Source organism: Gracilinanus agilis, chromosome 1 (assembly GCF_016433145.1).
Source record: "Gracilinanus agilis isolate LMUSP501 chromosome 1, AgileGrace, whole genome shotgun sequence".
In the NCBI taxonomy this organism is placed as follows: domain Eukaryota; kingdom Metazoa; phylum Chordata; class Mammalia; order Didelphimorphia; family Didelphidae; genus Gracilinanus; species Gracilinanus agilis.
The window spans coordinates 729,849,396-729,874,504 of record NC_058130.1 but is presented as its reverse complement, the minus strand read 5'-3'; the positions used below and the strand labels follow the sequence as shown (position 1 = coordinate 729,874,504).

At 41.5% G+C, this 25,109-nt stretch overlaps 1 protein-coding gene across 1 annotated transcript in view; it reads left to right on the top strand.

The window, feature by feature from the left end:
- SCAMP4 (secretory carrier membrane protein 4) overlaps positions 1-24,653 on the top strand; it is an 82,606-nt gene extending 57,953 nt beyond the window's left edge. The window contains exons 6-8 of the mRNA XM_044658616.1: positions 4,727-4,828; positions 19,516-19,630; positions 24,140-24,653. Coding sequence (XP_044514551.1) covers positions 4,727-4,828; positions 19,516-19,630; positions 24,140-24,316 — 394 coding nt within the window. The 3' untranslated portion in view covers positions 24,317-24,653. The remainder of the gene's footprint in view (positions 1-4,726; positions 4,829-19,515; positions 19,631-24,139) is intronic.
- The last annotated feature ends 456 nt before the right edge of the window (positions 24,654-25,109 follow it).

Sequence of the window (25,109 nt, the reverse complement as noted above, 5' to 3'; positions counted from 1 at the left end):
AGTGTTGAGTGAATAATTAAAAAACAAATGAATGAATTAGAAAGTGCTTTTAGAGACAGGGACTTGAATGCATGCTGACTCAAAATCTGTCATTGTAATAGTTTACTTTTTCATCTCATTACTGATAGTGCACTTGCTGCAATGCAACAAAATTTATTCAGTTCCTACTGTTTGCAAGACATTGTGCTAGGCACCGAGGATACAAAGACAAAAATGAAAAACAGATACTATCTTCAGATCACATTTTTCTGGCTTCTTTCCTCCCTCTACAAATACTGCTTCTCCAGTAGACCATGGTTTCATCCCACTTTATTATTTCTCCTTGTCTCCTGGCTGCTTCCTTAATGCCTACAAAAATGGCTGTACTCCCCCATTCTCAAAAAAAAACAACCTCATTTGATCCCTCCATCCCTGGTAGCTATTGTCCCATCTCTCCTTCCTCTTGTGTCTTCTCCTTGAGAAGAATATCTATAACTTGCTTTCTTCTGATTCTTCTTAATCTTTGATATTCTGACTTCAGACCTCATCATTTAACCAAAATTGCTTTCTCTAAAGTTACTAATGATTTCCAGTAGTCAAATTCAGTGACCTTTTCTCAGTCCTCATCTTCTTGACCTCTCTGCAGAATTTTACACTGCCAGTCACTCTCTTCCCCTATATACACATTCCTTTCTCTAGCTTTTTGTGGAACCCTGCTGTTTCCTAGTTCTCCTCCTCCCTGATGTTGCCTTCTCAGTTTTTCTTGCTGTATCACCCTGGTCATACCTGCTAACCTCAAATGCCCCCTACCCTGTTATAGGCTCTTTTCTCCCTCTCAGCTCTTTCACTTGGTGATCTCATCAGCTCCCATGGTTTCATTGATTATATCTATGCATATGATTATCATGTCTGTTTATATCCTTTCCTCACATCTCCAGCTACCTAGTAAACATCTCAAACTGGAGGTCCTGTGGTCATCTTAATCTCAGCATGTCCAAAATGAAACTTGTCATCTTTCCCCTAAAACTCTTCCCTAAAACTGTCAAGAACACCACCCTCCTAGTCACTCTGGCTCAAAACCTGGGTGTCATCTTCCACTCTTCATCCTCTCACAACCCCCTACTTCATATATAATCAGTCACCAAGTCCTGTCAGTCCCACCTCTGCAACATCTTTCACATTCATCCCCTTCTCTCCTCTAATACTGCCTCTCCCTGGCATAGGCCCTCATCACTTCAGACCTGTCTCCAGCCACTCCCCACTCTGGGCTATCCTTCAGACTCAGCTGTTGTTGATCTTCCTAAAGTACAAGTCTGGCCCCATTGCCCCCTTATCAATAAACTCTATGTCAGTGGTTCCCAAACTTTTTTGGCCTACCCACCCCCTTTCCAGAAAAAATATTACTTAGCGCCCCTGAAAATTAATTTTTTTTATTTTAATAGCAATTGATAGGAAAGATAAATGTACCTGTGGCCATCACTGCCTCCCCCCATCACTGCAGCACCCACCAGGGGGCGGTGGCACCCACTTTGGGAATCACTGCTCTCTGTGCCCCTATTCCCTCCAGGATCAAATATAAAATATAAAAACCTCTGTTTGGCTTTGAAAGCCTTTTGTGATCTGATCTCTTTCCACTTTTCAAGTCTTCTTATTCCCCTCAATATACTCCTCCATCCAGGGATGCTAACCTTCTTCCTATTCCTCAGACACAATAGACTGTGCACTTTCACTGGCTGTCCCCCATATCTGGAACTCCCTCCTTTCTCAGTTCCATGCTTCCTGGCTTCCTTCATGACTCAGATCAAATCCTAACTTCTGGGAAAAGCCTTTCCTGATGTTGTTAGTGCCTTCCCACTGAGAAGGGCAGCCAGGTGGCACCATGGTTCACAGAGCACCAGACCTAAAGTCAGGAAGATGTCTTCCTGTGTTCAAATCTGGCCTCAGACACTTACTAATTGTGTGACCCTGGGCAAGTCATTTCCTCCTTTGTCAAATGAACCAGAGAAGGAAAAAGCAAACCACTTTAGTATCTTGACCAAGAAAACCCCAAATGGGGTCATGAAGAGCCTGGATACAACTGAAATGATTGAGCAACAATTTCTCCCAAGATCATCTCTAGTTTAGCCATATCTTTCTTGTTTGTACACGTTGTTGATATGTTGTTTCCCCCATTAGATTGTAAGCCCTCTGAGGATGGGATATTTTTGCCTTGCTTTGTAATCCTAGAATTTATCATAGTTGAGAAACATTAATAAATGCTAGCTGATTTGACTAATAGGACATATACTTAAAAAAACACACCCTTACCTTTTGTCTAGAATCAATATTGATTCTAAACCAGAAGAGCAGCAAGGGCTAGGCAATTGGAGTTAAGTGACTTGCCCAATCATACAGCTAAGAAGTACCTGAGTCCAGATTTGAACCAAGGTCCTTCTGACTCTAGGCCTGGTAGATACACTGAGCCACCTAGCTACCCCAGGACATATATTCTTTCTAATACTTGTCCAAAATGTTGTTTCCCCGAGGATAGGCTGTTTTTGCCCTTCTTTGTAAATCTAGCACTTAGCATATTATGCATATACACACATTCTCTCCATCCCTCTCTCCCTCCCTTCCTTTCTTTCTCTCTTTCTCTCTCTTTCTCTTTTTCTCTCTCCCTCTCTCCTCTTCCTGATCCTTGTCCAAAATGTTGCCTCTAAAATCATTCCTGGCCCTAATTAATAGTGCTCTGTCAAAGTGTTGGGACCTCAAGGATTGATTAAGTACATGGCTTTAATGATTTAAAGGGCTTGCCTAGCCATTAGTCATAGAGACCTGGAAAGTAGGGAGGAGTAGGCTTAATGTACCAAGGCCTGCTTGTGGGGAAATCATATAAAACTGCCATGGAAGTGATGGAGCCCTTTGGATTTGGACAATTTTAATTCCCTTAGGCTTTTGTTATTGACCCAGATGTGTCCCCATGGGTAAGGCCCTGGAGAGCTGCACCTGGGTGGCTTTATTGAGAGCTCCTAGAAAAAGGGGGACAGCTGGGTGGGCCAGTGGATTGAGAGCCAGGCCTAGAGATGGGAGGTCCTGGGTTCAAATCTGGCCTCAGACACTTCCTAGCTGTGTGACCTTGGGCAAGTCACTTAACCCCCATTGCCAAGTCCTTACCACTCTTCTGTCTTGGAACAAATACACAGTATTTTTAAAAAAAGGACTTAAAAAAATTGATCTCATTGATTCAGTTTTTCCAGCCTGTGAGTTGACATTGGGGAAGATCTTCACCTGGCCTATGACAGTCTGTTATCTATTTAACAATCATTAGCCATCTAATATGTGCAAAGGTTGGAGTTCGGGGTTGGTTTCTATAGCTGCATTTAATATTACCTTTCTCACAGTATCAGTGAAATAGTACCATTTCCATTTTGGGGAGTCATGGAGCCCTTTTCACATTGTAGTAAAGCCTATGGCCCCCTTCTCAATAATATTTTGGTTTTTTTATATTTTTTTTCAGTTACTTGTAGAAACAATTTTTGACGATTGTTTTCTGACATTTTAGGATTCAGATTTTCTCCCTTCCTTTCCACCCTCTCTTCCCCAGGGTGATAAATAGTCTGTTATAGGTTACACCAGTGTGTTCATGCAATATTTCCATATTCCCCATGCTATGATAGAAGATACCACACATACAATAAAAAAACTCATGAAGAATATAAAATAGATTAAAATGATGTTTTAAAATAACATACATATGGAAGCTAATTATATTGAGATCCAGTAATTAAAATATTAAAAATGTCTGTGGACCCAAGCTAAAGAACTCCTGGATTAATAATAATAATAATAATAATAATAGATAACATTTATGTAACAGTTACTCTCTGCCAGACACTATGTTAAGTACTTTTCAAATACTATCTCATTTGATCCTCAAAACAACTCTTTGAAATGATAGTGTCAATATTCCCATTTTACAGTTGAGAAAACTGAGGCAAACAGAGATTAAGTGACTTACTCTGCATCTCACAACTAATAAGTATATGAGGCCAGATTTGAATTCAAGTCTTCCTGACCCCTAGGCCAGTAATGGCAAACCTATGGCATGGGTGCCAAAGATGGCATGCAGAGTGCTCTCTGTGGACCTGTGGCCGCCTTCCGCCTACCCCCCAGAGTTTGTTACTAGAACAGAAGGATTTGGGCAGAGCTGCTCCCCTCCCCCTCTCCGTTGTGCTTGATGGCGTTTTTTTCACATCACCCACCCTTCTGTCCAGCAACCCAATGGGAGTACTTCCTCCCTCCCCTGTGTGGGGTAAAGGGGAGCAGGGTGCACCCTGCATGGCATGTGGTCTCTGGTGGGGGCTGGTATAGCACTCAATCTGGGGGGTGAGGTTGGGGTAGGGCCCAGAACTCCATCTCTAAAAGGTGTTCCATCACTGCCCTAGGCCACCTCAGTGCCCCTCAGTGCCTTGCTAGTAAGAAGTTGATTTGAGATTATCCCTAGGTCTCTTGACTTGAAGTCTGGGGTTCCACTCTCTGCACTTGTATACTCTCATAATTAGACCTCTGTAGCCCCATCTGATGCCAGTCATAGAATTTTACAAATTTTACAAAATTTTACAAATTTTACAAAAAAGACCCCTCCCACTCATTGATGTCTCACTCCCTTACTTTAGAGATAAGGAAACTGAAGTTTGAAGTGACTCATTTGATAGCAAAAACTGAACAGTAAATACAGTTGTTTGTTTTGTCTTCTGTTCTCTTGCAGGGCTGACAGCTCTTTTAATTTTATGACATTTTTCTTCGTCTTTGGCGCGCAGTTTATCCTGACCATCTTTCAAGCAATCGGCTTCTCCAAATGGGGAGTGTGGTAAGCAAAATTCTTCCAAGAGCTTTTCAAATGTTTGAATTATGGCATTTATTCCTAGACATCAGACTTAGAAACCTATGGAGAGACTAACAAAGGAAGACCAAGATAAGGGGAGAGTCTTGAAATCAGAATGATTAAAAAGGGGTAAGACTGTCCAGCCACAAAAAGAGGAAAGCAGGAGAAAAACTGTCTTCCCAGAATGGAACCGTTGCATAGGAGAATGGGGCAGCCTTGCTCTCTGCTGTTCCAGATCCTCTAGCTCAGTAGTTCCCAAACTTTTTTGGCCTACCACCCCCTTTCCAGAAAAATATTACTTAGCACCCCCTGGAAATTGTGAAACTATTTATTGAACTCAGAATAGAATGTAATACCAAAAAAGTGTGGCCATCACCGCCTCCCTGGATCGCTGCAGCACCCACCAGGGGGCGGTAGCGTCCACTTTGGGAATCACTGCTCTAGCTATTCCTACTCCCATACTGCTCAATACCATTGGAGGAAGAGTGCCTGAAACTGTGCCCCTTGGTTTCTGTCTGGGTAATGTTAACTAGGCTCTCATTATTTCATGGCAGTCTTTTCTTTCTTTCCTAACTAGCTTTTGTATTATCTGCAACAACTATTTTATGCTATCAGGTGACCTTATCTCTTACTTAAAAGAGAAAATTAAGGCCATTCATTGTGAGCTCTCTCATATTCACTTCTTCACATCTTAAAAATTCTCTCTTCACCCTTGTCTTTTCTTCTTTCTTCTACTCTCTGACAAAGAAATGGGCCTGATTGTTAAGTCCAAGCTCTTTCTGTGTACCCTAGATCTGCTTTTACTCCTTCCTGTCTCTTCTTGGAGTTTAACCCAGCAATAATCTCTTCCTTCTCTTTCATCTTTAATCTCCCTTTCTGATAGCTCTGTCCCTCTTGCCTACAAATGTGGCCATGTCTCTTCCATTCTTAAAAACCCTGCTGTCTCCTCCAGCCATCATTCTATATCCAATCTCCCTGCTAGACTCCTAGAAAATGGCTTCTACTACTTTTAGGGCTGAAGCCTAAAAAGTGAAGTATCTTCACCATCTACTCCTTTCTGGGCTTTTTTTTCTCCTCCAAAGTAAAAGGCAGTTAATTAAAACAGAATGGCCAGGTAAATATGAAGGAACCAAAGCAAGGAATGACCTTCCAGGCACCCATATACAAATGCTACCCCCTCTCCCACACCCTTCTGAGTTTCTAATGGTGTGGCTTCCATCCCAGCATGCTCCTGAAATGCTCTCTCCATTTGGTGTCTTCAGCCATGTCCAACTCTCTGTGACCCCATTTGGGGTTTTCTTGGCAAAGATACTAGAGTGGTTTGTCATTTCCTTCTTCAGCTTATTTGACTGAGAGACTAGAAAAGGGAGATTAAAGTGGAAACTGAAGCAAACAGGGGGAAGTGACTTGCCTAGGGTTTCACAGCTAGGAATTGTCTGAGACCAGATTTGAAATCAGGATATTAGTTTTCCTGACTCCAGTCCTGATACTCTATCCACTGAGCCACCTAGCTGTTCTCTCCAAACTGAACAATAATATCTTATCTATTAAATTCAGTGACCTTTTCCCAGGGCTCATCCTCCTTGGCCCCTGCAGCTTTTGTCACTGTTGAACCTTCTTACCTCCTAGAAACTCATTTCTCCCTGTCTTCTGTGATCCTAGTCTCCAACTTTTCCTTCTACTTGTCTGATGGCTCTTGTCCATCTCTTCTGTTGCATTATTGCTCATCCTCCTGTGCCCTGGCATTCTCTTGCCAGAACTTCTCAGCAGCTCTCAAGGGTTCAGTTTTCTCCTTAGTGTTAGGGAGTCTTACATCTCAGTATCCCTCTCCCCTCTTCTGAATTCTTGCCTGGGATTGCCCACTGCCTACTATCAATCTTCAAGTGGATATCCCTTCTATTCTTCAAAACTTAGCACCTTCCTCCCCTAAATCTGCCCCTTCTCCACCTTGCCTATTTATTGCTACCCACTTACCTAGACTCTCATGATAGCCTCCTGATTGTCTCCCTGCTTTTGATTTCTCCCATCTCTAATCCAGCTTCCACACAACTACAAATAATCTTCTTGAATCAGGGGTCTGATCAAGTTGTTCCTCTGCTCAAAAGCCTTCAGGAATTCCCCATTGCCTGTAAAATAAAATCCAAACTCATCTAGGTGTTTAAGATACTCCACAGCCTGGTTCCATCCCCACCCCTCCCATCCAGCTTTATTTCACAATTCACAAATCTGGTTCCTGCAAAACTAGAAGACTGAGTGTTTCTGAAATAAACCTCCATTTACTTGCCTAAGCCGTGCCCTGTGCCTAGAATGTTCTCCTTCTACTTCTCTGCCTTTCATAATCCTTTAGGTTCTTCCTGTGTTGCCTCCTTCACAAAATTTTCTCACTTCATTCTCCCCTTTCTCCATTTCTCCCTCCTCACATCAGCTTGTGTTTTCTCATTTGGACACCTACAGCTTCTCTGAATGTAGGATGAATATAAGTTCCCTGCAGGTAGAGATGTTTCTCTTTTTCTCTGTACCCCCAAGAGCTAGCACAGTGCCTTAAACATGGTAGGTACTCTATTTTGTTACAAGGGTTTTTTCTTCTTCCTTTCTCCCAGCTAGAAGACGGGGAGATGAAAGGGAGAGGTGAGATGATTTCTTAAAGAAAAGAAAGGGAAGAAGGGCACTGAAACATTTTCGTAATGTACAAAAAAGAAGAAAAGGAAGCACAGACAGATAGGATAACTCCCAAGGGTACATATTGTGGCAAAGCAAATGGTACTAAAGAAAGATTAGTGGTTTCATGTCATGACCTTTCTCTGTTCTACCTTGTATAGGGAAGTATTCATTTATTTGGGGTTTGTTAAGCTCAGAATTTTAAAAATTCTTTTAAGATAACATATGCTTATTTAATGTAGAGAATTTGAATTGAACCAAACTAATCAATCAGCCTTGGACTGCATTAAGCTTCCAGGAATAAGGAAGTGATGGTCCCCTCATCCAGCCTTAGTCAAACTATAGTCGGACTACATCTTAGTATGTCCACAATACTTATTGTGCTTAGCTCAGGGTATTACTGTCTTGGACACTGAAAGCCAGGTGGATGTCCATATGTGTAAGGGACTGGAGAAGCATTGATTAGGTACTTAAGGTAGGCTAAGCCCTGGGTGGCTTATCATAAAGGATACTAATAGAATAGAGAGTCCCTGCTAGCCTGTGGCTCTTGTTCTCATCAGAGAAGACAGCACATAAAGGGGGATTCAGAATTGCCCCTCATGGCCTCTCAGAGAGGTACATCCAGTCAACCTTAATCATGAGCTACTATGTACATATCTTCATGAGCTCCCTTCTAGAAGCTGGGGAGACAAGGCCTCCTTAACATACACTCATAGAAGAAGGATGTGTAGCCACTTCTGCCGCATCAATGGCTTTGGATATGGCTCTGCCCTCACTGAGCCTCAGTTCCTCAGTTTATACAAAGGTGCTTTGTGCCAGCAGGAATCAACCTGGTAACTAGGCCCTGGCCAGCAGGCCTCTTTTTAGCCATAGAAAATTGTGGAAGCCATCTTCTAAGTTGAGGGATTCCTGTCTGCTTCATCAAAGAAGTACTTTTTTTTTTTTTTTAACCCTTACCTTCCATCTTAGAATCAATACTAAATATTGGTTTCAAGGCAAAAGAGTGGTAAAGGCTAGGCAATGGGGGTTAAGTGACTTGCCCAGGGTCACACAGCTGGGAAGGGTCTGAGGTCAATTTGAACCTAGGACCTCCCGTCTCTAGGCCTGGCTCTCTAACCACAGACCTACCTAGTTGTCCCAGGAAGTACTCTTGCTCATGAAATTATAGTTTTATGAGATATCACAATAGATAAACTAGGAGTAATAGCAACAGCTAAGGAGCACAGTGGAAAGAGCATTGGGTCTAGAGCAGGGGTCGGCAACGTATGGCTCTCGAGCCATATCTGGCTTTTTTGAGGGCCAGATATGGCTTTCTGCAGGAGCCATAAAGTCCATTTTTTTTCAGGCGCTGTTATAGGAGCCACATGGTGAGCACTGTACGGCTCTCACGAAATTACATTTTAAAAAATATGGCGTTTATGGCTCTCACTGCCAAAAAGGTTGCCGACCCCTGCTCTAGAGTCAGGAAGCCTGTAGTTCAAATCCAGTCTTAAACACTGTATAGCTGTCTGAGGTTTGTGGTTATTATTCCAGTAATAATAAAGATGGTACAATATGGAGAGACAGGAGACAGGCATGTGCCTCTCATATCCAGAGACACATACTGTCATTTTTGCTTTTCCTGTCCTATGAGAACATAGTATATGGTTGACATTGACTCCAGGAGTCAGTCAGTCTACAAACATTTATTAGTCGCCTACCAAGGATAAATGGTTTCTTCTCTCAAGGAGCTAGCCTTGTAATGAGAGGAGACAAGTCACTCTAAAAATCTGTATGTAAAGAATGCTATCCACCTCCAGAGAAAGAACTCCTGGAATAGGAGTGCAGATGAAAAGATATGATTTATCACTTGTTTGTTTAGGTATATGTTTTAGGGGTTTGCGTTTATAAGATTATTCACTTGCAAAAATAAATAATATGGAAATTTAAAAAATAAAATTATAAAAATATGTATGTACATAACAAATACTAAACGAATGAACTCATTTTCTATTTGTTCTGTATCTAGTTATACAGTTATGGTGTTGAGTAATCTGGAGAGACAGCTTTAGCTTTTAAGATTATCAGGAGGCTTTCTATAAAAGGTGGCACTTGTACTGAGTCTTGAAGAAAGAAAGGGATTCTCTGAGTAAGGTGATCCTGGCATGAGGGATGGCTGTTGCAAAGGTATAAAGATGAGAGATGAAAGAAAGACTGGGTGAGAAACAGAGGCTAGTTTGGCTGGATTACAGAGGATTGAGAAGGGTATAATATGTAATGAAGCAGGAAAGATTGGTTAAGGCCAGGTTGCAAAGGGCCTTTAAAACCTAAATACATTTATAGTTAAACCTATAGACAGTAGAGATCCATTGGAATTTATTAAGTGGAGAAGTGATGTCAGATCTGTACTTAAAGAAATTACTTTGTTGGCAGAAGTTGGGAGAGACTTGAGACAGGGACACCAGTGAGAAGGTTATCACAGTCATTTAGGCAAGAGGTGATGGGGGAGAGCTGAAGGGGCAGCTGTGTTAAGGGAAAGCAAGGGTCAGATAGAAGAGATGTGGCAGAAAAAAATTCAACTAGTCATTATAGATAGGGATGAGAAGTCGAGGATGACAGGAAAGTTATGAACTTGAAACATTAAAAGAGTGATGATGCCTTCAGCAGCAAGAAGGAGGTTGGGTAGTCATGGGTTAAGAGAGAAAGAAAATAAGACCTGTTTTGTTCATAGTGTATTTGAGATGTCCTGGGGATAGTCAGCTTGGACTGTCAACTGGTAGGTTGTGACTGAAGCCTGGGGAGAAACTGAGGTTGGATATATCAATCTGAATCATCTGCATAGAGATGATAATGAACCTCATGGGAACTGATATGGTTACCAAGGCCCAGGACATAGGCATTAGGGAATGCCTACAGTAGAACCAGGAGAGAGTAATATCACATTCCCAGATAGGAGAGGATCCAGGAGGGACAGATAAGGTTTAACTGGGAATGGCTGGAAAGATGGAAGGTAAGAGCTGAAGGGATGGGAAGGTGGGTCTAGTAAGAGGTTAGTTATTTAAAGTCAAACTGGAGAAATAGGCATGTTTGAAGACATTAGTCAAGGAGCCATGGACTAGGAAAAGATTAAAGAAGGGATGACTGATGTGTAAATAGAATTAGCTTGATCCCATTAATAGTCAAAAATCTACTCAACCCAGGCATGCTAATGATGTCACTCTCAGCTCCCTTAGTGGGGAGGGGAGATGAGTTACCCACACGTGACAATAAGTAACAAATCAAGAATAAGGGACTGCCCATCAATGTAGAAACTGCCATTTGTCCATTTGAATTAGAGGTGGACCACAGGAAGTGATGAAAGACACTATCTCTTTAAGTAAGTTAGTGAACTCCCTGTGGGGGCAGTTGCTGTCTTGAACTGGAAGAAGAAGCATCTCCTGAGACCACAGACAGATTATACTCAATATTGTCACGTGGGTAAGTTAGGCTGACTTCCTTTGCCTAGCTGGGCCAATTCTAAACTCTGCCTATCTGGCTGTTGGGCCCTGTGGCTTACAGCTTCATTATTAAGCTTTATAACCTTCTTCTCTCTCAGTCCAGGCAGGACTAGCCTCTACTTTTCTCTTTATTCCTACTTTTACCTACCGATTGTAAATAAACTCTTCAACCCAATGCTGACTTGGGTCTGATTTAATTACAGAATCAACCTTAATTGTTGATTCCTGGCGGCCACATATTTTAATATATATCTATAATACCTAAATTTTATTTCTTACACTGAGGAGGTTCACAGTAGCCATCATGTTCTGAGTAAGGTGGAGAATTTTAATAAAGTAAACTTCTCTGGAGGAGTTTGAATCAGCATATGGAAAGTCTGAAAGTGTCTGTGGGTAATTAGAGTATTCCAGCTTCTTTCTTCTCTGAGATCAGCTTGTGTTTGGGTATGGAGGGGAGAGTGGCTGGTAGTGTGGCCAGTGCTAGAAAGGATTGCCAGAGATGCAGGGTCATCTGGGGGAAGCCAGGCCTGGGTGAAGGTAAGTAGATGGAAACTGGGAAAGAAGGAAATTGTGTTCATTATGGCACAGAGAAAGGATATATTCACCATGCATTTACTATATGCTCAGCATCATCCCAGGCCTTGCAAAGCAATATTGGGGCTTTTGGTTTGGTTGAGGGGGAAAAGAAATAAACACGGAAATATAAATAAAAATACAAGATCCAAATGTCCTTAGGTTGTGGATGATGATATGGTTCATCTCACCAGCCTGAGAGAAATGTCACAAAGAAATTTCTGTTGTCCACTTCTAATCAACAGTCTAGGGGCAGATAGGTGATGTGGTGGATAGAGTGCTGGGCCTAGAGTCAGGAAGACTCATCTTCTTGAATTCCAATCCAGTCTCAGATACTTCTAGCTGTGTGTCCCTGAACACATCACTTCACCCTGTTTGCCTCAGTTTCCTCATCTTAAAATGTGCTGGAGAAGGCAACAGCAAACCACTCTGACTCTTTGTCAAGAAAACCCCAAATGGGGTCCCAAAGAGTCAGATGTGAGTGAAATAACTGAAAAATAACAATCAATAATCTGTCATCAGACATGTATGAAATGGGATCTTTCCCTACCCATTTTTAATGTGTCATCTGCCCTCTCCAGCAAGTCTTCTTAAACCAATTCTAGCCCACAAGATCTTTCTGCCTGAGTTTTCATCCATTTTATAAACCAGAGCCAAAAGAGATCAGCTAGTTTAACTCCCTGATTTTATGGAGGAAGACGCTGAGAGTGATTTATCTAGGCTTAGACAGGAAATAACAGAGCCAGCTTTCAAAAACTCCTGGCCTCTGACCTCAGAGTTGCTTCTCTTTCCCTATTCCAGGCTTAGTTTTCTCAATGTCACATTGTTTTCACAGGCACCTTTTTTTCCCAACAAAACTGTAAGCTTGGGCAAGGAAGCACCTCCTTTTGTATCTTCTCTAGCATCCAGCACAGAGCTGGGGGTTCAGCACATAGTAAATGTTGAGACATGTGACCCAGCAGAAAGAAGCCCAGCCTGAGAACCAGGAGACCTAGCTCCACAAGTAGCTGTGTGACTGAGCAAGTTGCTCTGATCCATCACTCAATCAATAAAGATTGAAGCATCTACTATGTGCCAGACACTGTGCTATGGGCTGCTAAATTGCATCCACTCTCTGGGCCTCAGTTTATCTGTCAAATAAGAAGATTGAATTTTATTATCTATTATTTTATTATTATTAATTATTTTATTATTTATTTTTTTATCCCTGCCATTGCATTCTAAGCTTCTTTCCAGGTCTGCTTCTGCTCAGAGAATGAGCCAATATAGACTTGATTCTGATGAAAAGATACTAAGCTATTTTAGAATTGGCCACCAGAGGGAAGGAAAGAGCAGAACTCAATTGTTGGCCTTCTGTTCTTTCTATTAGATGCAACTCCCTACCTTTTATCCTCTTTTGATCTCCAAATTAATAATAATATCACAATGTCAGTCAAAATCTAAAAAAATAGACTAAAAGTGATGTCCACAGGGTTGTCTTCTGTGTAGGAATCCTTCCATTTTATTCAACAAATATTGTATTGAGTTCCTACGTGAAGAATATATTCTTATGTATAAGTCAACAAAGGACCTGCCTCTCCAAACTGAGAAAGCCTTCCCACCAGAGTTGTGACCACCACCACTGAGGAAAACCATATCCAGGTTTTATAATGAAGAAAGACAATGTGCTGGTTTGCAACATTTAGAGGGTAAATGCCCCCCAAAATGAATAAATGAGCTAAAGAAAAATGCTGAGGGAACAAACACAAGCAAGAGAGCTTGTTCTCAAAGTGCTGATGGTCTCATAAACAACATATAGAGGAGAGTTTGACCAGAGAAGTCAAGGTGAATGGAGATTCCAGTTAGCCAGTCTTAACAATGAGGATGCTTTGTGACTGATTGTCCAAGGCCAGACCAGTCTTGCACTGAGCTTTGACAGGAAATGGGTAGAAATGTGGGTAAGCAGAGAGACTAGAGCAGTGATTCCCAAAGTGGGCGCCACCGCCCCCTGGTGGGTGCTGCAGTGATCCAGGGAGGCGGTGATGGCCACAGGTGGATTTATCTTTCCTAGTAATTGCTATTAAAATTTAAAAAAAATTTAATTTCCAGGGGCACTAAGTAATATTTTTTCTGGAAAGGGGGTGGTAGGCCAAAAAAGTTTGGGAACCACTGGACTAGAGGAAGGAGGCACCATAGGTGATCAGGTGCAGCTGGGAGCAAGTAGAATGTCAAAATCATCCAGGAAGGAATGAGCAGGGTATGATTCCAGGATGGCAAGAAGACCTTCTTGAATAATATGCAGGATACTGGAAGGCCTGGAGCATCCTCCATCATTGCTCTCAAAGGCTGAGCCCATGAAGGATAGACCTGGAGGTGATTATATGTCTATCAACAAAGGACCTGCCTTCCCATGTTCAGAAAGCCTCCCCACTAGAGCTTTGACCGATGCAACTCAAGAAAACCATTTGGGGAGGAAGAGGGGTGTAACCCAGGCTGATGGAATCATCTCATTGAAGTAATATGGCCTTGGAATGTTTCTGAACCAAAGAATGATGAGATCAAAACCTTTTAAAAAGATTAAATCTATAAATTATATGCAAGATCTTTGAGAGGGAGAGCTGCTGATGACAGGGACACTAGTTAGGAGCCTCTTAAAGTACCTCAAATGGGAGATGATTATAGCCCATATATACTGGCATTGTAGCAGAAGGGAGAGACTTGGTGACTGAAGTGACCATAGCACCAAGGAAGGGAGTCAGTTATAAGACCTTGAGGTTTCAAGCACCTGTGGTTGGATCTGCCTTCCAGAGGTTTTGTAATTGTAGTCTGAGACTTTGCAATACATCTTTAGGTTAAAAAAAAAATTAATAACTTCAGTCTCTAAGACCAAAGGATGAAATCAAACTATGAAACAAGCTAGCACAGCCTATCTCCTATTCATAACAGAAGCTGTTAGGTCAAGCTTCTCTGTCCTCCTATGGTCATGGAAGCCACCAGCTTGGAGAACAGTGTCTGAGGCACAAACCCTGATTAAAACAGGGCAGAGTCATTAGTCATTTAGATGACAGTTTGCAGTCAATTCACTTGGGCTTTATTGTACATCTATTCAGAGCTCTGAATGAGTCATCTTTTGATCCCGAATTAAGGTAATAAATGAAATCTATCTTATTAGAGCTTAGGAGGCCAGCTGCTCATTTATGGGATTGACTTAACAGGTACCTTTTATTGAGTGGAATCCTAAGACCTTTTGCCAAATGTAAAATTTTCAAATGAAGATGAATCAGTAGTTCCTGTTATTGATGGCACTGTAGATGGAGTTTGGGAGTGTGGATGGAATTGAGGCCAACTAGCCAACATCAGCTGCCATCAGCCTGCAGCCAGAGGCTCCTTTTTGGAAACTCGGTCTTCCTATTTTGTCCAAGTGAAAGGGCAGCAAACACTCAATGACCAATCCTTTGTTTGATATGCAAGGAATCTTTTACCTGTTTTGTTTCCAACTTAAGCCAGTTAGCCTCTTTTTAGGCAGCCTGGTGCTTCCCTCTCACCAGCCCCTGCTTCCAGGTGTTTCCCACATTGGTGCTGGACTTTGTGAGGATACTAGATCAGCTCAGAACTCCTGAACTCAGTCGACCAACCTTACCCTCTGATGCTAGCTACCAAAAGCTTCAAGAATAATAATGCCCACGAGCAAAGCCCTTGGCCTAGAGATGAAAGCTTTAGATGGGCAAGAGTGACAGCCTTCAAGCTCTTTCTTCTCTTCCTTCTCCCACTGCTGCTCCATTGTAACAATCATAACTCACATTTTTAGAACATTTTGCCATTTACAAAGTACTTGTTTCAGCTTGAAAAGTTATACATCAAGGGGTAGGTAGGTGGCTCTGTGGATTGAGAGCCAGGCCTAGAGTGGGACATCCTGGGTTCAAATGTGACCTCAGATACTTCTTAGCTTTGTGACCCTGGACAAATCACTTAGCCCCCAAAGCCTACCTCTTTCTGTTCTGCCTTGGAACTTATACTTAGCATCCATGCTAAGACAGAAGGTAAAGGCTTTAAAAAAAGTTACACATTGAATGTCTTATATAAAGAGAAGAAGGCTATACGTGACAGATTCCTTGTTTCATCCACCCTCCTCTTTTTCTGTTCTCTTATGTGTCTGGAAATGCTGGGAGTGAGGGGAGGCAGAGTTGGTGTTAAAATTTTAAAAAAAAAAAATTCTAAAAACAAGGCTATTGCTTCACATTAGCCTAGTGAGGCAAATGGTATAATGTTCAGAGTCCACATAGTATGGAGGAACCAAGCCCCAGAGAGAAGAAGATTGCCTGGTCATATCCACAACGATTCAAGCCCAGAGTTCCTGACTTTTTAAATTTAAATTTTACTTAAAATCCATTTTCTCTTCTTCCTACCTTCTACTTCCCCACTAGAAAGCAGGAAAAAAAACACCAAAAAAACCTTATAACAAATACATGTAATCCTGTCAAACAGATTCCTGCAATGGCCATATCCAAAAGAAATATCCTGTCAGGAGGAGGGCAGCCAGCATCACCTTCTGCCCTGGAATCGTGTTTGGTTATTTTATTGATCAGAGTTTTTAAGGTTTTCAGAGTTATTTGTCTTTACAGTTGTGAAAGGGAATTCTTTATTCTCTTTGTCTATTTCGAGTTAACACTTGGTTAACATTAACTGAAGTACCCCTACTTAGTGCCTTACCAGACACTAAGTAAGAGTATTCTCAAGTCATTTGCTAAAGTGGTTAACAACTCAGTCAATCAGGAAATTGTGAATCCATTGATAAAAGTTTATTCCTCCAGAGGATGAGAAGTGGATCTTATAAGACACTGACCCCTTGGGCAGTGCTAGAAAATTTGAAAGCTGTGATTGGCCCCTGTGAAGAGAGGAAGGGACCAGAAGGCCCTGAATTTGTGGGACTAGAGGTTGGCTTCAGGAGTCTTCCTTGGCAGGTTGTTGTCTTCACCTTGAACTGCCTCTTGGAAGGAACTTGGGTGAATAAATAGCTGGCTTTCCTTTCCTGACTTTTGGAGAGAGATTAATTCCGGTCAAGGGTTAACAAGTTGTGCCCGGCTGAGTCAAGCACCAGAGCAGTATTTAGTGTGATAGGCTAAATATCTTCTCTACCCTCTTTTTGTATTTCTCAACTTTCACTCTTACACCTATTTTGTAAATAAAAACTATCGAAAGTCATTTTGAGTTATAAGTCACTTGAGCTATAATATTTTAAATCGGCAACTACAATATTATTTATAATTTTCATATATTTTAGCCAAACCCTTAATTTTAATTCCTTACACAGTATTGTTGCTGTATAAATTATTTTCTTGGTTCTGCTCACATCAGCCACTGAAGTCTTTTCAAGTTTCTCTGAAACCATCCACTTTCATTATTTCTTACAGCACAAAACAGTATCCTTGACTGTTGATCAATTGGCAAATGACTTTTAAACAGATTTCCCCACTCTTTAAGCCATTACTGCCTCATTCACACATCCTAATCTGTTTAGCCATTCCCCAAGAGATGGGGAAGTTCCTGCCTGGTTCTTCCCACCACAAAAAAGAGTTGCCATAAATAATTTTTGCTCAAATGGATCCTTTTCCTCTTTCTTCAATCTCTTTGGGATTTTTGTATAGTCCTAGTGGTAGGATATAACTGGGTCCAAAGACACAGACAGTTTAGTGATTTTGGTGTCAGTTTGAAATAATTGCTGACATTTATACAGCACCTACAATGTGCCAAGCACAGTGCAAAGTGCTTTATAGACATCTAAATTAGTCCTGACAACAACCCTAGGAGAGTTATTTTTACCCCCATTTTATTATCCCCATATATTATTACCTCCATTTTATAGATGAGGAAACTGAGGCAAACAAGTTAAGTGACTTGTCTAGGATCACACAACTAGTAAGTGTCTGCAGCTGAATTTGAATTTGGGTCTTCCTAACTTCAGACCCCATTCTCTATCCACTGCACAACCTAGCTTTCCAGAATTGCCAATTGCTTTCCAGAATAATTGTACTAATTCACAGCTTCACCAGCAATCCATTAATGGGCCTGTTTTCTTGTAACCCTTCAGCATTTGCTATTTTCTTATTTCATCACCTTCATCAATTATATGAATATATAATTGATGTGATCAATTATATATTCATATGATCAATATAATCCATATGAATATGGAATTTCAGAATTGCTTTTAATTTGAATTTCTCTATTAGTTATTGGTTTATATGGCTTTCAGTAGCTTTGATTTTCTTCCTTAAAAGATTCTGTTCATTTTTTTCAACTATTTGTCAATTGGAGAATGATTTTTGTTCTTATAAACAGGTTTCTCTACTCTTTAAGTCTTTGCTGCCTCATATAAGACCAAGCTTTAGGCAGATGCCATCCTGAAGATGACTAGATGGCACAATGAGTAAAACTGGGCCTAAAGCAGTGATGGGCAACTTTTTGAGCTTGGTGTGTCAAAATTCGCCAAAAAACCGGGCATAACTCAGGTAGTGTGTCACTTCGAGAAAAAAAACAACACCATAATTTTGCGATATTTATAGTTTAAATAACAAAAATGTATAATTATAATATATAGCGGTATTTAATAAACCAAAAACTAATTATTTAACTTACCTGCTTAGTAACAGTTGTTTTCGCCTACAGACCTCCAGCACAGAGTGTCTATATTACACTACAGCAAATGTTTCATCCTCAGCATGTGGCCCCATACTTCTCTGTATATGGCTGTGTGTCATCGAAAATGGCTATGCTCGTCAGTGCTGACAATACGTGTGTCATAGATTTACCATCGGGGCCTAGCATCAGGAAGATCTGAGTTCAGATCCAGCTTCAGATACTTACTAGACGTATGGCCCTGGGCAAATCACCTAACCTGTGTGCCTCAGTTTCCCCAACTATAAAATGGGGGTGATTACAGTGCCTACCTTATAAGGCTTATATAATTAGAATTTTCTCCCCAGAACTCTCTTTCCCAGTTTCCCTTTTCCCTTTTCATGTTACGTCCTTATGCTTTGAAGATAAAGTTGTGAGTATAGTTCCTCCCTTGCTCTCTGCTCTTGGGAAGACAGTTGTGGAGGTTGGGTAAGAGCCAGGCAGGGAAATTTTACTCATGCGGTTTTACTTAGGTTGTATACTTTTATTCTATTATTTCTTCTACTTCAAGTGATTACTAATAAATCTTATAAAATATAATACTTGGAGTTATTGGACATTGATTTAAATCTTATGAGCTATTGTGAGGATCAAATGAGATATTATTTGTAAAGCACTTAGTATAATGTCTGGCACATAGTAGGCTCTTAGATGCTTGCTTGCTTGCTTGCTTCCTTCCTATATTCTCCTTTCTATCTCTTTATGGAACCCCTTTTTTTCCCTAAAACCATAGTTAAAGAATTGGAACAGATCATATGGTCTGTCCCTATCATTCTACAAATCAGAAAATTAAGATAAAATGTTTTGTCAAGTCATTTGGCTCTGGTTAGAGGCATCTGTCTAGCCTTAGTTCCCTTCTTGTAAAGTAAGAAGGTTAGACTAGATGACCTCCAAGGACCCTTCCCTGTCTAACACTGTCTCTCCATCCCTGTTTTTCTAGGGCCCTGCTGTGATTAGGGGTGGAGGTCCCAAATATCTCATACTGTTGTTCATTAAGCCCAGGGAGGGAAATGTTCTGTTGTTCCAACTTAGTATTTGAGTAAGCATCATTTTGCCAAGCTGCCCCCTCACCCTGTACTGTTGCACAACTGAAGCCTCAGATATGGTAGAAAGAGGCAGGTAAGGCAAAGATGGCGTGCCACCTGGTTAATCCCATAGTCCTCTTTCTGGCTCATTCCCCATTCTTTACCCTTTGTTAACACTGCAGCAGACAGCCTTATTTCCAGCTTGCTGCATGTCACATGCACAGTGAGTAACCTGAATTCTGTAGTACTTCCACTCATGCCCTCCATCTCTTATCCTTCCTTACAGTGGCTGGTGGTCAGCAGGCTTCTTCAGGACAAACGTTGTAGCTGCTGTGTTCATGATCTTCCCAGCCATAATGTTCACGCTATCAGCCGCCATGATGTGTGTGGTCCTTGTGAGGGTAAGACTAAGTGTCCCTGTGGCTTTCAGGTCCCATCGGAGGGCCTTCTTATCCTATCAGTCTTGTTCAAGTTCTCATGTCTCCTCTGAAGATACCCTGCCTCACTGCTTTGATAGGCCTTCCCAGAGGTGGGAAGTCTTCCCAGAAGTAGACTCCTCCTCTCAAAACCGCTTGCCTGCCCTACCTTCCCCAGTGAACCCAGTGCAAGCTTGCCACATGAAGCTCATCTTATCATGCACAAGAAATTTAGACCCAGAAGGGAACTTAAAGGCTATCCAGACACGTCCCTCATTTCACAGATGAGGAAATGAAGACACAAAGAGGGTAAGGGACTAGCTTAGGGTTGTATAGCTAGCTAGTATTTAGGGCAGGGGTTAGTATTAGCTAGTTAGTATTAGGGTTATTATTTAGCTAGTTAGTATCCACAGCTCTGTGCTAGAACTTCTTTGTGTCTGCCATGCATCTTTTTTTTTTTAATAAAAAAAAAAATTTAACATTCTTTTTTCTTAAATTTTGAGATCCAATTTCTCCCCCTCCTACCTACCCTACTCATCATACAAGACATTTCCATACTAGCCTATGTTGCCAAAAAAAGCAAGAAAAATTAAATGAGGAAATTAGATCTCAGTCTGCATTCAGAGTTCATCAGTTCTCTCTCTGGAGGTGAAAAACATTTTTCATCTTAGGTCTTTTGGCATTGTCTTGGATCAGGGTCTTGGTCAGAGTAGCTAAGTCTTTCCCAGTTGATCATCTTTACAAATATTGCTGTTACTTGTACAGTGTTCTGGTTCTGATCACTTTACTTTGTGTCAGTTAATATAAGTCTTCCCAGATTTTTCTGAAAGCATCCTGCTGGTCATTTCTTATAGCATGATAGCATGCCATCACAATCATCTACCATAATGTATGCAACCATTCCCCCAGTGATCTACCCCCCATCTCTTCATTGCCTTTTGGATCATTTGCAACTTGGATTCCTTAAGGCTTATTTATTCCATGATTTGCAACCACATAGCATTTCCAAAAGAACATTCATGGGGGAAAAGGTAGGGCTTTGGGCTAGGAAACAGTGTGACTTTGTTCAAAGCATTACTGATTTTCCCAAACACTTCCTGCTAAGTCTTCTCTTCTGTGTCCACATTATCCACAGACAGTACCTCCCCCAAGTACCTGTGCTCATGTAGTCACTCTATGGACAGACTGTCTGGGTGTGTGTTAGAGGCTGCACAGTTGGCATTTATCGTCCCTCTATAGATGGCTAGGACAGTCAGTCTTTTTCACATAACCATGATTCCTGCTGAGGAAGACCTGAGTTGTTGAAGGACATTGTGAGTTAAACTGGCCATCAACAGACTCATCAGAAGGATCTCACCATCAAGGAGTCCCCTCTTCCTTCTGGGCCCTGCATAAGCATCCTCTGAGACCATGGCAAACACCTGTTTCCCTATTATATGATTCACTGGACAGTGCTCTGAGGGTCATTGGACAGAATTCTCCCTGTGGTTCCTACCAAAGCCTGGATCCTGTGTAGAAGTTTCTCGTGAACTCCAAAGCAAACTTTGACTGCTAAGCCCAGAGCATTAGGGGTCTGTTTTTTGTAATCCACAGACACCGGGCCCTCTTGTTCTCTGCAGTGACTCAAAGCAGATCTCTGCTGGAGAGGTGTTTGTCCCAGCTGGCCTGTCTGACCTGCTCAAATTGCTTCTCACCAAGAATACCCTCAAAAGAGTACCCAAAGATGTTACCTGTTAAAATTCTTTCACTTGTCTTTTTAGATACCAGTATAGTTTGATATTTCTCTTGATATCTGCTCCCTGAGATAACTTTTGCTTTTGAGAGGGTCTAAGATGTTATGGTACAGCTGTGGCATTTTTTCTGTCACTTAACAAAATTATATAATCATAAAAACCTGGATGGGCTTTTTTTTTTTAACAGTATCAGTCCAAGGCAGAAGAGTGGAAAAGGTTAGACAATTGGGGTTAAGTGACTTGCCCAGGACCACAAAGCTAGGAAGTGTCTGAGGTCATATTTGAACCCAGCACTTCTGTCTCCAGGCCTGGCTCTCTATCCACTGAGCCACCTAGCTGACCCTTTTTTACATCTTTATTTCCTTTTACATCTATTTATTGTCCTCCTGGTAGCATCTCTACCTCCCCTAGGATGATGTGGTCCAGATGGGTCTCGTACAAGACTTTCTGTAAACCCACTTTTGGTTCCCTACCTCTGGAAATGGCTTATTTGGGCATCTCACCTCAAGGAGTTTCTCCTCACTCCTCTTGGGTTTCAGTTCTCTATTAAGTACTTTTGGTTTTGAAGATAATTCTCCTTGTTAGGAAAAAAGAGAAGCAAAAAAGAAAGAGTTGAGTGATTCTGTCTTCTTTTTTATCCCCTATTATCATAGGTCCTGATCCTTCCAGTATGACTGTCTTTGCTAGCTCTAGCTCATGCTGGGCTTTATTATTTCTGATATTCTTTTGGATCCTTTACCTTATTTTGTTTCCATTCTCTTAGCTGCCTTTCCTTTTCTTTTTCTATACATCTTTTTTATAAACTCTTAGATTGCTAGATCAGTAGTTCCCTAGCAGCACATCAGTCTCTCTAGACAATTCCCCCTTTTCTCCTTCACCATCATCATTTGTATTGCATCATCAGAATTTCCTCCTTGAGAGAATCTTATCTATTTGTTCCACCTCTAGAATCTTAGGCCAGGGGATCTCCCCTTACTTTCTCATTTACTTTAAATCATATTTTAAAATCCGCTCTGCCAGTCTGAGGAAAAGCATCAGAACACACCCAGCAGGTTCATGGTCACTGTGTCCCAAGGACCTGGCATTCTTAACTTGGCCACCAACGAACTGAAAAAAAAAAGAAAAGAAAAAAGAAAAAGAAGAAATAAAAATTGAAATAAATAGTTGAAAAATATATAAATGTTTATGGACTTCAGTTACCTCATTCAAAATTTAATAAAGGCAAGTTAAATAATGCTGGTGTTACCTCACACACATCAATTTGGCAAAAATAATTTAAAATTCCAAAATTCAATGTTTTCAGAACTTTGGAGAAATGAATTAATTTCTACTCCACCTATATACTCCATCTGACAGCACACAAGAAAGTCCTATGTTGATGAGGTTCTGTTCTAAGCCTTTTTTCTCTCTTTCCCATCTCATTTAGTGATTTCATGTCCCATGGGTTTAATTGTCTCTTTGTTCCTGACTCTCAGACCTGTTGGCTCAGACCTGATCTCTCTCCCAGGCCACAGCTATGTTATCACCAACAACTATTGAACATTTCAAACAGGGCATCCCAGAATCTTCTCAAATTTAACATGGCCAAAACAGAATTCATTATTTTTTGTCCCAGAAATCAACTCTTGACCAAATTTCCCTATGTCTTCTGGGTACTGCCACCTTCCCAATCCCTTAGTGTCCCAGCCCCTACATTATCTCAACTTCTCACTCTCCCTTGCTTCTTGCATCCACTCAGTTGCCACATCTTAACCATTTCTAGTTCCGTACACCTTTGATCTGTCTGGTCTCAATCCTGCAGTGCCCCTTGCTGTAAACTGGCCCCCATCATCTCTTTTCTGAACTTACAATTCTCCAGGCCCCCAGTCTGTTCTTTCTCCAATCTGTCCTTCACACAATTGGCAATGTTATTTCCCTTAAGCATAGATGCTGACCACATTACTCCCCTATTCAGGAAAATCCAGTAATTCGAAGGAATCCTAACGAATTCTTTTTATGAAATAAATATGGTACTGTTACCTAAGCCAGGAGGAACAAAAACAGAGAAAGAAAATTATAGGCCAATTTCATTAATGAATATAGATGCAAACATTTTAAATAAGATACTAGCAAGGAGACTACAGCAATATCACAAAGATCACTCACTATGACCCAGGTGGGATTTATACCAGGAATGCAGGGCTGGTTTAATATTAGGAAAACTATCAGCATAATCGACCATATCAATAACTAAACTAACAGAAATTACTTTATTATCTCAGTAGATGCAGAAAATCCAGTAACTCCCTATTGCCTCTAGCAGAATTTGTTCAGTTTTTAAAACCCTTTACAATCTGCCCCCAGCTTACCTTTGCAGCTTAGTATATGACTCCCCTTCCCGTATTCTATAACTAAGTTAGGCTGGACTTCTTGCTGTTCTTTTCACATGACTTTCCATCTCCTCCTCTTCATGCTTAGAACACATCGGTTCCTCACCTCCTCCTCATAGAGGTTACTTACCTTACTTCCTTCAAGACTCAACTCTAGCACCACTTTCTACCTGAACCTTTCTTGATCCTGTCTTTTTTGTATCTCACCTGCCAGGCTTCTCCCTAGCACTAAATCCCTTTTTTTACTTCTATGAAATTGCTTAAATTCACAATTATATGAAGTTGAGTACATTAGCCAACACTGACTAGGCTCCAAAGATAGAAGCAGGATGCCCTGAAGGAGTTTCTCACTACTGAATCCCTTCCTGTGTCCCTTCCCATCTTTCTTTCAGGTGCATAGGTTCTACCGTGGGTCCGGTGGTAGCCTTCAGAAAGCCCAAGATGAGTGGAGAAGTGGAAACTGGAGGAACCCACCCAGCAGGGAAGCGCAGTTCAACAACTTCTCAGGCACAAGCCTGCCTGAGTACCCCACAGTGCCCAACTATCCCTCCGGAAGCCATTGGCCTTAGACTAAGCCTAGCGGTCCCCATCCCCACCAGGTGCCCAGCCGCTAGCACCTTCCTTTGGCTTTTTTTGATTTGAAAATTTGTTTGCATTTGTTCTCCCCACTCCCTCCCCCATCATCCAGTGGGGGTTAGGGACTGGGGAAAGGTTACTTTACTTTTCTGTGGAAGAGACCAAGCTTCCCCAAATATGAGGTTTCCTTTGGAGCATCCTTTATAATTTGGTACATAACATTTATTTGTGCCTGGCTGCCAGTATTCATTCATCTCACTTCAGTCACTTTGCTGTCACAGGCCAGGGAGGCTTTTGCAACCAGCTTGCAGCAGTAATAGCATGACTGCCCCTGGAAAGGTTCAGTTACTAGTTTGCTTCAGGTCCTTCTCTTTATCATTCTTACCCTGAGCTCCACTGGGCAGTACCCTTACACCTTCCTCATCTGTTAAACCATAGACTCAGAAGGAGTCCTCTCCAGGAGTCTTGGGTTAGGGTGCCCCTGCCTTGGCTGTCCCTTCTTTTTCACACTGATAGCTGAATAGGAGTAAAGTTCAGACATACTCTCTGGGGCATGGCTTTGAGGCCTCCCCCAAGAGCCATTGAATGACTTTGTTTGGAATGAAGGGAAGGAACTGGGATTACATAAGGTAAGATTGAGTCAGCCAGATCCAGCCCTGTTGGCAGAAGAGTCCCATTTGCAATTATTCCACATTAAAAACCATAAAGATTATTTTAAATTCCACCCTCCTCACCCTCCCATCCCACCCTCCCAGGATGAGTGATATACACACCAGCCTTGCCAGT